Raw genomic sequence first — 12,282 nt, forward strand, 5'->3', positions numbered from 1 at the left:
AACAACAATAGCACATAGTGTGAGTAGAGACAGGAAGAGTCATTCCATGGGAGATCAACAAGTCATTGCTTGTTCATAAATATTGATTATTGACAATCCAAAATTCCAAGCAACTCAGTAACATGATTCCTGCTGCTGATCTTTATCCCAGTAGGCACGATTTAATGGCCACATTGCACCTGGCGTGGATCACAGGAGAGGCCGAAATCAGGATCTGCGCGAGGCGCTAGCTCGTTTGCAAACTCACCAGCCCGCTCCTGTTGCTGGGTTCTGTATCCCACCTGGACCTGCAAATATGACCAATTAAAGACAATCTCCCATCTCATTCACGAGATGGACGCCTTATGTAGCGGCTTCCTTGGGTCTAACCGGCACCCCTGCAAGTGGTCACCTAGGCACCGATTACTATCCTAGGTGTCAGCACCTGGGAGGTCTCCCAAGCCGTGAGAACCCTGGGTGGTCAGGAACAGGGTAGAGTGGCACCCTAGCTCTCCTTTTGGCACCTGGGGACCTTGGCACTGCCCAGACGCCAGAAGCATTGTCATGGTGCCTGGGTGTCAGGCTGCCACTGCCAAGGGCCAGGACCTGAGGGGTGCCACACCCATGAAAGGGGGAATAAAGGGGGTGAAGGGTGGGGGATTGAAGGGCAGCTGAAGGGTTGGGCATTCTGAAAGAGGAAGAGCCCAAAAGGGAGCATGGGGAGGCCTGAAAAGGGAGGGCCCTCAGCAACCCCATAGCGTCCTTAGTTGGGGGGCTGGGGTGTTAATGCACATCTGTGTGAGGGGTTAGATTGCCCGTGGATGGGAGTTGGGGTGTGGCACTCTTAATCCCACTTCGAGATCGTGGTACCCTTTCAAAATGGCGGACTGATCTCTGAGGAGCCGGTCTGGCCGGCAAGTTCAGCTTCCCATTGCTGAAAAAATTTCTGTGTGAACTGGACCGGGAAGAAACTCCCCAAGGCCCCAAAAAATGACTAAGTGTAGTTCAATAGTGGTGTGGATCTCACCGATAAAGCCAAGGGGAAACATACCCGAAATGAAACTTTCCCGTTAAACCGTGCCCGTCTCTAAAAATATTGTCCATTTTCCTCTCTCATTCAGACTGACAGACTGAAGAATGAACAATCGGTCTGCATACTTTACCCAATAGACGTTCAGACAGTACCTTTGGGAGTCCTGCTGCATGTTTCATCTGCGCCCCACCAACTGAAGCAGTCTGTCCACGGCAGGGGGGATTGGAAAGAGGCGAACAAGTAGTACAGGCTGTAGGCGATGATGCAGGTGTAGGAAATATGAGAAATTGAACCAAAAAGGATCATAGTTACACCCACACCTTGAAAAGGGACAAGGAAGTGTAGAAACCATTATTTTGAAATTCATTCTTTACAATCAATTTTTCATTACAATTGCTTGCTGTGGTAACGTCTGCCATTGTCTGTATGTCCACAATTGTCTGGGATTATTGATAGACTGCTGGTTTATATAAACTAGTATTAGTTACATTTTTAGCATTGATATATTTACATTTTGAGCCAATCGTGCTTCAGATGTTACAATTTTGTTTTATTCATTAAGCTAATGGAAAAGATAACATACAGATCAGGAGAAGAGGCAGCAGAGTAGCATAGTGTTTAGCACAATTGCTTCACAGCTCCAGGGTGCCAGGTTCGATTCTCGGCTTGGGTCACTGGCTGTGCGGAGTCTGCACATTCTCCCCGTGTGTGCGTGGGCTTCCTCCGGGTGCTCTGGTTTCCTCCCACAGTCCAAAGATGTGCAGATTAGGTGGATTGTCTGTGTTAAATTGACCTTAGTGTCCAAAATTGCCCTGAGTGTTGGATGGGGTAACTGGGTTATGGGAATAGGGTGGAGGTGTGGGCTTGGGTAGGGCGCTCTTTCCAAGAGCTGGTGCAGACTTGATGGGCCGAATGGCCTCCTTCTGCACTGTCAATTCTATGAACAGAGCTAGTTATTTCTTCCTTATTTTCATGCTTTTAAAAAGTCAAAAATTGACAACCAGGTGATGTTAACAGAGATTATCATTATCCAATCTGAATAAAAGTTCACTTATCACAATCGTCACTTTTTCAGCTGCTGCCTCCGTTTCATTTGCTGAGTTTTTGGGAGAAAGTCCTTGTGTGATGCCAGCTTTGTTCATGCTTGGCAGATTTCAAATCGACAAGATCACAGTAAGAGCGAGTTGGACGCGTTTGACTAAAGAACAAAGAACAAAGAACAGTACAGCACAGGAACAGGCCCTTCGGCCCTCCAAGCCTGCGCCAACCATGCTGCCCGTCTAAACTAAAATCTTCTACACTTCCGGGGTTCGTATCCCTCTATTCCCATCCTATTCATGTATTTGTCAAGATGCCCCTTAAACGTCACTATTGTTCCTGCTTCCACCACCTCTTCCGGCAGCGTGTTCCAGGCATCCACTACCCTCTGTGTAAATATCGCCACCGCCATCTATGTTGGCCAAGACATGCTGTGATGGGATCAGCCTGTGCACAGGGAGAGAGGTGCACATGATGGTGATACTGGAACGAGGCGTATAGGAAGTTGGGGGAGAAATACTCTCGCTGACAAGCCATCTTCATAACACTGGGGCAACGTTGCACATTCAAAGGTAACAACATCCTATGAGGAATCTTCCTCATGCACAATATGCAAGATTTGTTCATTGGTGAAGACCCCGGATGATAAAAGAAATGTATATGATTTACTTGTGTCAAAGTCATTATCTTGGCAATCATCAGATTCAGCCTCTTCATGGTTCACTCGATGATGAAATAAAATCAGAACCTGTGAGATATCTGTGCGCTCCCTCTCTCTCTGTTTCGCCTAAGAGACACACTGATGTGCCATTTATCTCCAGGGCATCCTCCACTGCAATGGTTTGATTATTTAGGGTGGACGTTTCCTGTCCAACTCCCTCAAATTTGTGCTTTTTTCAGCTACAAAGGGCAAGGAGTTAGTCCTGTGAGTGAGTGAAGGTGAGGCATTAACCTGATGGGCTTATTAATTCAGGGTGACCAGGAGACGGATGCATCACATCGCGTAAAGATTGGGGTAAGTTGCAATGAAGGATGGGGAGTTCTCTGGTCCTCAAAGCACCAGGGAGCCAGGTGCAAATCCAACTTTGGGTGACTGTGTGGAGTTTGCACATTTTCCCTGTGTCTATGTAGGTTTCCTCTGGATTCTCTGGTTTCCTCCCACAGTCCAAAGATGGGCAGGTTAGATGGACTGACCATTCTAAATTGCCCTTTAATATCCATAGGTTCAGTAGGGTTAATGGATTGCAGGAAGAGGGCAGTGGAATGGGCCTAGGTAGGGTGCTCTTTCAGAGGATTACTGCAGCCAAATGGCCTCCTTCTGCATATTAGGGATTCTACGGTCTTTAATGAAGTGTCCTCTGCTCCCTGACAGAATTTCTCCACTCGTGTCTCGGTTTCTAATATCTGTTCCTGCTCACCCAAGTTGCACGCTTTCTCGTGTGACAACCTCGCTATCTCCACCGCGTACTCACCGAGGTGAGTCTCTGCACCGCTGGACGGTGTGCAAAAGTCATGTGACAGTGATTCCTCAGTGTGCTCAACCTCCTCTGAGGAGTCCTTAACCTCCTCAAACTGCAGCTCCCTCGTCACTATTGAAGCACCTGTAAGAGATGCAAGACTTGCAATAGTGGTTAGCACTGCTGCCTCACGGCACCGAAGAACCGGGTTCGATCCCGGCCCCGGGTCACTGCCCATGTTGAGTTTGCACACTGTCACCCCCAGAACCCAAAGATGTGCAGGATAGGTGATTTGGCCACGCTAAATTGCCCTTTAATTGGGAAAAAAATTGGGTGCTCTAAATTTATTTTAACATTTTTCGAAAAGGAAAAGGATGGGTGGATCAGAGGAGCGCTGGGAAGGGCACAGCGTGACAGCTGCTACCTGAAAATGATATAACACCCACCTTTGACAAAGAGCCGGTGAAACTTGAAACGTTAGCTCCGTTCTCTCCCGACAGACGCTGTGGGACTTGCTGAGATTTTAGATCATAGATCATAGATCATAGAATTTACAGTGCAGAAAGAGGCCATTCGGCCCATCGAGTCTGCACCGGCTCTTGTAAAGAGCACCCTACCCAAGATCAACACCTCCACCCTATCCCCATAACCCAGTAACCCCACCCAACACTAAGGACAATTTTGGACACTAAGGGCAATTTTATCATGGCCAATCTACCTAACCTGCACATCTTTGTGACTGTGGGAGGAAACCGGAGCACCCGGAGGAAACCCACGCACACACGGGGAGGATGTGCAGACTCCGCACAGACAGTGACCCAAGCCGGAATCGAACCTGGGACCCTGGAGCTGTGAAGCGATTGTGCTATCCACAATGCTACCGTGCTGCCCATTTTCCAGCCTTTTCTGTTTTTGTTTCAGATTCCAGCACCATGGTACTTTGCTCTTCAGTCATCTTTCCTGTCCTAAGGTCATTAAACCTTTTCCAACACTGTATCCAGGTTCTGCTGCTTCCAGCCACCACGAGCCGGCCTGTTTTATCAGTGTGGCCAAGGCTCCAGGCCAGAAGGAAGATAATTTCCCTTCTCGTCCTAACATCTCCAGCATTATCTCCAGGGAAGAGTCAAAGGCCAAGGGCCAGCCTTCTCACCTTGTTCTTTCATTTTCAAGCCACCAGTAGCTTTCACAAGGTCTCCTGCAACTGATCTGACATACAAATTAGAGGCAGGAATAGGCCACTTGGCTCTTCCAGGTTTGTCTGTAAATTTTGAGCCGTCATTCGCGGTCGTTATCACACTTGGAATTGAAGAACCATCAAATCCGTAGAATCCCTACAGGCCATTCTTCTAATCAAATTTGCACCGACCCACTGAAAGAACATCTCACCTAGGTCCAATCCCCGTAATCCACCTGATCTTCACATCTTTGGACACTAAGGGGCAATTTTAGCATGGCCACTCCACCTAACCCACACATCTTTGATCACTAAGGGACAATTTTAGCTCGGCCAATCCACCTAACGCACCTGTGGTAGTATGACTAGGGGTATTACGGTACCTGGAAGTGTGAGCTGCCATTGGTGCAGAGGACTCGCTGCCCATTGGCCCGGGTAAGTCATGTGCCTCTCAGCCGATTGTCTGAGAGGTAGGTAGCTCCGCCTATGAGGTGGGATATAAGAACCCGTGCTTCCCGGCAGTCGACCTTCTGTACGTCTACTGCCGGGTACACTTCTTGTGTATTAAAGCCTATTGTTCGGACTTCATCTATGTTTCGTGTCCATTGATTGTGCATCAGCACCAAAGCAAACCCACTGATAAACAAATGTATTCTCAACTAAGTACCACTGTATGCAGATCTCAAGTTAGAAAATTCCACCAGTGGGGGAATTATCCTAAGATGGTCACAACAAAACAACGCAGGAGATACGTCTTTCGCCAGAGAGTGATGATAATGTAGAGCTTAATGCTTAATGCCACTGATTAAGCCATATAGATACGATGCATTTAAGAGGCTTGATAATGATATGAGGGAGATGGAACAAAAGGGTTTGCTGGCAGGGTTAGATAAATAAAGAATGGAGGAGGCTCAAATGGAGCATAAATGGGACAGGTTTCGCAAACTGGCTGTGCTGAATGTCCAATGTCATTCCACGCAATCAGTTCACTGAAAGAGACTGAATGCCCTCCTCTACAGATTGAGAATGAATGTTTTTATTCCAATCTTTCAACTTCAAACACCTCATGGGCCTGCAGTAGCATCTACAGAATGAAACAAACGCAATTTCTTTTTAAAAATCTTTTTATTGGCATTTCTCATATTTATAAACAGTTGTATATATACACATCACATTTGTCTCGCACATGCTAATGTCCTTTATTATACAGAGAGGTTTATTTTGTCCTTCATTTAACTGACCCGATGTGCATTGTGTTGCCCTCTGGATGGGTCTACGGTTCCTCCCCCTCCTAGGGTTTTTTTTTTAAACAATTTTTTTGCTAAGAAGGAATTTTGTTTAAAAAGTTTTTTTTTTAAAGTTTTTTAAATTTTCAGGAGAAAAAGAAAGTTGAATAAAAATTTCAGGCTGTTTGTTGTTGTGATCCCCACTCCTACTCCAAGTACAGCACAGCAGGAACAGTCTCTCCTCTCTCACCTCTTTTTTTCTTCTTCATGTGCGGAATTCTCCGACCCCTCGCAGGGTCGGGGAATCGCCCGGGGCCGGCAGGGCCGATTTCGCGTGACATTAGTTTTTTTAAAAGACCCGCCGGGAAACCCCCCCCCCCCCCCCCCCCCCCGAAAAAGGCCGCAATTTTGTGGACCCGCGGAAGCCTCTTTGCTCTGGCCTCTCTGTTCGCGAACGCCACCGGAAGTCACAAACACAATTTCAATCAATCAACATCTCATTCAGATAAATGAATGCTGAAAACCAGCGTACAAAACCGAATGTCACAAGAGTTTTCTCCAAGTGTTTTGTCTAATGTCAGATTAAATTTAGACCAAGGGAAGAAACTTTCTCACTCTCAGTGTCTGCCTCTCCATGGCCTGTATTGGTCTTTGTGAAACAAATGACAGAACAGATTGTGAACAGCAACAGCATGACTGGCTCAAATTCGACTGACAATGAAATTATTAACAAGGCATTAATATGATTTAAACAATATTAGTGTACTTTTCACTTTGCATGAGAGTGTAAAATGAGCGTTAATGGGCACGACCTAACCAAATTGGAACAGAGAGCCGTGACGAGCGGGTTTACCGGGTGTATCACTCTATCTATCTGGTTGAATTCATGGCCTCAGCGGGCAATGCCCCCTGATGCCACACTTAGTCCCATTTCCTGCACTGAGGTGTTCTGGATTGGGACACCATTTAAAAATGTGGTCCCGAACCCTTAACCTCTGTGCCTCCCAACACTCCAATACCTTGAAGGCTCCAACTCCCCTATAGGAGGGGCCCTCGGGCACCCTCCAACGCCACCTTACATGCACAGGGCAACCCTGGGCCCGATACCAGCACTGGGACTGATGCCAGCCTGGTCTTTGGCCCTGCCAGCTGGCAGCGCTAACTGGGCATCTTGGCAGTGCCATGGTGCCAGGCTGGCATTGCCAATGTGCCGGTATTGGACTAGCAGTGCCAGGGTGCCACCCTGCCCAGAGGGCAAGCAACTGGGAGACCCCCATGAGTGCCATTCCATCTGGCCCCCATTTGTGGGGACCAGTACTGAACGGCACTCGCCCGAGGTCTCCAATGCAAAGGGATTTAAAAGACATTTGGGCAGATACATGGATATGAAAGGTTTAGAGGGATATGGGCCAAATGCAGGCAAATGGGGTTAGCTTAGATGGGCTTTTTGGTTGGTATGGACCAGCTTTTGCCTAAGGGCCAGTTTCCATGCCGTCGATTCCATGATTAGATCCCAACACCTCGGGTAGATCAGGGGAGTGCATATGAGCTGTCTGGGTCACTGTCTGTGCAGAGTCTGCACATTCTCCATGTGTCTGCGTGGCTTTTCTCCGGGTGCTCCGATTTCCTCCCACAAGTCCCGAAAGACGTGTTTGTGAGGTACATTGGACATTCTGAATTCTTCCTCTGTGTACCCAAACAGGTGAGTGTGAATATCAGGGGATTTTCACAGTAATTTAATTGTAGTTTTAATGCAAGCCTACTTGTGACAATGAAGATTTTCATTATTATATGCTGATTTGGTAAATACTAATCCCACCCACAATGGACAGGGTTAAGATTGCGATGTCTCGCGAGGTCCCATTGGATCTCGAGAGGTATGGCGAGCTGGGGAGATTCCAGAAGAAGGATTTCCCGGCATCTAGCGGCCGTGCCGCCTTTCGTAATAATATAATAATCTTTATTGTCACAAGTAGGCTTACATTAACACTGCAATGAAGTTACTGTGAAAAGCCCCAAGTCGCCACATTCCGGTATCGGGCATGACGCGGCCGGTAGATCGTGCCCAATAATTCAGCTGACTGAGAAATATGTCTTCTCTATCACCCAGAGAGAAAACGGCCTCCTATTACAGAATTAAACTGTTGCCGAGTTTTGTGTTGATGAATGAACACTAACCTTGTAGCATTGGCACAGCTTTCCACACCGCAATAGGCCCAAGGCTGGCAAACTGACCAAACGAAGATTCCAGAAAAAACATTGGTATCCCAACCAGTGCCAGCATGAGTGTGTAGGGAATAAGAAAGACACCTGTAATATATAGTTAAAGGAAAATGCAATAGCTTCTCTGGGTGCTTGAGAGACCAGTTTTATTAGTGCAGTTTTGGAGATGATTTCAAACAACAAAGTACTGGATTACATATTAACGTGGGCACTAAATATTATCATTGGCAGTATGACAGCAGATTGCTGTTTATTCAGTATCTGAATCCATAAAAACAGAGTAAATGCTCTGCTTCAGCAAAGTCACACTTCTGGGGAATTCATCACAGGCATTTTTTGCTGGAAGTGAAAACATAATCTGTGACCCCAGCAGAAACACTAAAATGAAATTGTTCAAGGAGCTGGACGATTGATTATTCCTTTCAAAAGTGTTGGTCGAGCATCCTCTATCAAAAACCCTCAGGGCAATAACGTTTCAGATTTCGGATAATTTTGGTTCATGGACTGTGCTTAAAAACGTAAAATAAAATAGCCGAAGCTTAAGCTAGCTATAGTCTAAAGTCAATAAAATGGCGAGAAAAGTAAGATGTCTCACTGAATGATAAATACCAGTAATATATTTCTCTTTTGACATGCTCACTACAAGAATCACAACGGCAGCGAGGTGGCACAGTGGTTAGCACTGCTACCTCACAGCACCAGGGATCCGGGTTCCATTCCGGCCTTGAGTGACTGAGTGAAGTCTGCACATTTTCCCCATATCTGCGTGGGTTTCCTCCGGGTAATCCGGTTTCCTCCCACAGTCCAAAGATGTGCAGGTTACGTGGGACCACGGGATGGGGCGGAGGAGTGGGCCTGGGTGGGGTACTCTTTCGGAGGGTTGGTGCAGCCTCAATGGGCCGAATAGCCTCCTTCTATACTGTAGGGATTCTATGATCTATGATCAGTGAAAACAAACAAATAGACATCCCATGCTTAATGTCGATGAGGTTCAAAAAAAGTGTCTTCAGAGCTGGGTATTCAGATTATGATTTAAGGATAAAAGATACTTGCCCTGTACATAACCGGGCACCTCACAGCACCAGGAACCCAGGTTCAATTCCAGTCTTGGGTGACTGTCTGTGTGGAGTTTGCACATTCTACCTGTGCCTGCGTGGGATCCTGCGGGTGCTCCGGTTTCCTCCCATAATCCAAAGATGTGCAGGTTAGGTGGATTAGCCATGGTAAAATTGCCCCTTCGTGTCCAAAGATCCGCAGGTTAGGTGAGGTTATGTATGGGGTTATGGGGGTAGAGCAGGGCAGTGGGCCGACTTAAGGTGCTCCTTCAGAGGGTTGGTGCAAACCCGATGGGCTGAATGGTCTCCATCTGTACTGTAGGGATTCTATGACGTATGACTATGGCATCAAATATCTTTACTATTTATAGATCAAACCTTAAGGTTCATGTTGGACTTTTCGCTGGATTTTATATCTTATCAATTTTCCATTCACTTTGCCCCCAGTTAAATTGCTGGTGTAAATGCAGCCCAGTGCTTCCAGCACCTTGTCGGATGGTGCAAGAGGGAGGGATTAAGATTCTTGGTACATTGGAATCGGTTCTGGGGGAGGTGGGGCCATTACAAACCAGACGGTCTGCACCTGGGCAGGACTGGAACCAATGTCCGAGGGGGTGCTGTTGGGAGGGTTTAAACTAATGTGGCAAGGGGATGGAAACCGATGCAGGAAGTCGGAGGGAAGTAAAATAGGGTCAGAAAGAAAAAGCAGTAAGGGGAAAAGTGAAAGGCAGAGAAATAAAAGTCTAAAATCAAAAAGGGTCACAGTATAGAATAGAGACAGGCTGTGGATAACTCAGTGAATGGGTCCAGTAGGGCTAAGGAAAAAAAAAAGACAGGGAGAGTGTGCAAAGCATGACCGGACAGATGGTCTGAAGAAGCAGGGCAAGAGAGCAAGGGAAGTCGAGATTAAACTGTGTTTATTTAGATGCAAGAGACCTGACAGGCAAGGCAGATGAATGCGGCATGGATGGGTACATGGGACTGGGATATTACAGCTATTACTGAAATATGGTTAAGGGAGGGGCAGGACTGGCAGCTCAATGTTCCGGGGTGCAGACGCTATCGGAAAAATAGAAAAGGAGGTAAGAGAGGAGGGGGAGTTGCGTTTTTGATTAGGGACAGTATCGCGGCAGTACTGAGAGGAGGTATATCCAAGGGTTCGCCCACTGAGTCTATATGGGTAGAACTGAAAAATAGGAAGGGAGAGATCACTTTGATAGGATTGTACTACAAGCCCCCAAATAGCGAGAAATTGAGGAGCAAATATGCAAGGAGATTACAGATAGCTGCAAGAAAAATAGGGCGGTAATAGTTGGGGACTTTAATTTTCCCAACATTATCTGGGACAGCCATAGCATTAGGGGCTTGGATGGAGAGCAATTTGTTGAGTGTATTCAGGAGGAATTTCTCATTCAGTATGTGGATGGCCTGACTAGAGAGGGGTCAAAACCTGACCCCCTCTTGGGAAATAAGGAAGGGCAGGTTGAAGTTGTACGAGACATTCGTCAGGCCACACTTGTGTCATGTGAGTTGGAATACTGTGTACAGTTCTGGTCACCCTATTATAGAAAGGATATTATTAAACTAGAAAGAGTGCAGAAAAGATTCACTAGGATGCTACCGGAAACTGATGGATAAAGTTATAAGGAGAGTCTGGATAGACTGGGACTTTTTCCCTGGAGCGTAGGAGGATTAGGGGTGATCGTATAAAATTATGAGGAGCATAGGATAAGCTAGATAGTCAACATATTTTCCCAAAGGTAGGGGAGTCTAAAACTAGAGGCCATAGGTTTAAGATGAGAGGGGAGAGATTTAAAAGGGTCTAGAGCGGCAATTATTTCACACAGAGGGTGATGAGTGTCTGGAATGAGCTGCCAGAGGCAGTCGTAGAGGCCGGTACAATTTTGTCTTTTAAGAAGCATTTAGACAGTTATATGGGAAAGCTGGGTTTAGAGGGTTATGGGCCAAATGCAGGCAATTGGGATTAGCTCAGTGGCAAAAACTGGGCGGCATGGACAAGTTGGGCCGAAGGGTCTGTTTTCATGCTGTAAATCTCTATGACTCGATGACACCTCCCCTCTTATAGAATAAAACCGAATGGTGGCAACAAGATAAAGACAGGAGTCCAAATTCCGATCATTACTGCCCCATTACACTAAAAACAGCCATATCAATATTACTTTATAGACACTCTAGCTCACAGAGGGTGAGGGCCAACTCTCCTCCTACCTTCCCTTGGACTATGGCCCGACCACCAAGCAACAAGCCATTGTTTCCACGACTGCCACTGACCTCATCTCTGGATGCCTTCCCTCCACAGATTCCAACCTCATAATCTCCCAACCCCAGACAGCTCCCTAATGCCTCCTCCCCAAAATCCACTAACAGGCCTGTCCCGGTAGGTCCATCATGTCAGCCTGTTCCTGCCCGACTGAACTCATTTCTTCCCATCTTGACACCATCCTCTCTCCTCTTGTCCACTTCCTTCCCCCCCCACATCTGAGTTTGCTCTGATGCCCAACAATATATCAACAATATCAACAGGGCAGCACGGTAGCATAAGTGGATAGCACTGTGGCTTCACAGCGCCAGGGTCCCAGGTTCGATTCCCCGCTGGGTCACTGTCTGTGCGGAGTTTGCTCGTTCGCCCAGTGTCTGCGCGGGTTTCCTCCGGTTTCCTCCCACAGTCCAAAGACGTGCAGGTTAGGTGGATTGGCCATGATAAATTGCCCTTAGTGACCAAAAAAGGTAAGGTTGGGTTTTGGGTTACGGGGATAGGGTGGAGGTGGGGGCTTGGGTGGGTCGGTGCAGACTCGATGGGCTGAATGGCCTCCTTCTGCACTATATGTTGTATGTTCTAATTGCAGTTCCCCAATCCGAAGTGGCTCCACTTTACCATGGATATCCAATCCCCATCCAACACCACTCTCCTCCATCTGGCTGAATCTGTCCTCTCACTCCACAATTTTGTCTTTAACGTGTCTCACTTCCTCCAAAACCAAAGATGTAGCTATGGTTACCCACATGGGCCCCAGTTTTGTCTGTCTCTTTATGGGGTATCCAACTCCAGCCCCATCCTGCAACTTCTTTATTGGTA

General features: G+C 47.0%; 1 protein-coding gene across 6 annotated transcripts in view; it reads right to left on the reverse strand.

Moving 5' to 3' along the window:
* Positions 1-12,282, reverse strand: part of LOC119952363 (sodium- and chloride-dependent neutral and basic amino acid transporter B(0+)-like) — a 109,605-nt gene that overhangs the window by 71,338 nt on the left and 25,985 nt on the right. For 5 of the 6 annotated variants that reach the window (XM_038776064.1, XM_038776061.1, XM_038776063.1 and 2 more), the window contains exons 3-4: positions 8,086-8,217; positions 1,165-1,332 (exon numbers count right to left, since the gene is read on the reverse strand). In XM_038776064.1, the coding sequence (XP_038631992.1) occupies positions 1,165-1,332; positions 8,086-8,191 (274 nt within the window). In that variant the 5' untranslated portion in view covers positions 8,192-8,217. The remainder of the gene's footprint in view (positions 1-1,164; positions 1,333-8,085; positions 8,218-12,282) is intronic. The other variant, XM_038776062.1, reaches the window with a different exon arrangement.

This window comes from Scyliorhinus canicula, chromosome 17 (assembly GCF_902713615.1).
Source record: "Scyliorhinus canicula chromosome 17, sScyCan1.1, whole genome shotgun sequence".
In the NCBI taxonomy this organism is placed as follows: Eukaryota; Metazoa; Chordata; class Chondrichthyes; order Carcharhiniformes; family Scyliorhinidae; genus Scyliorhinus; species Scyliorhinus canicula.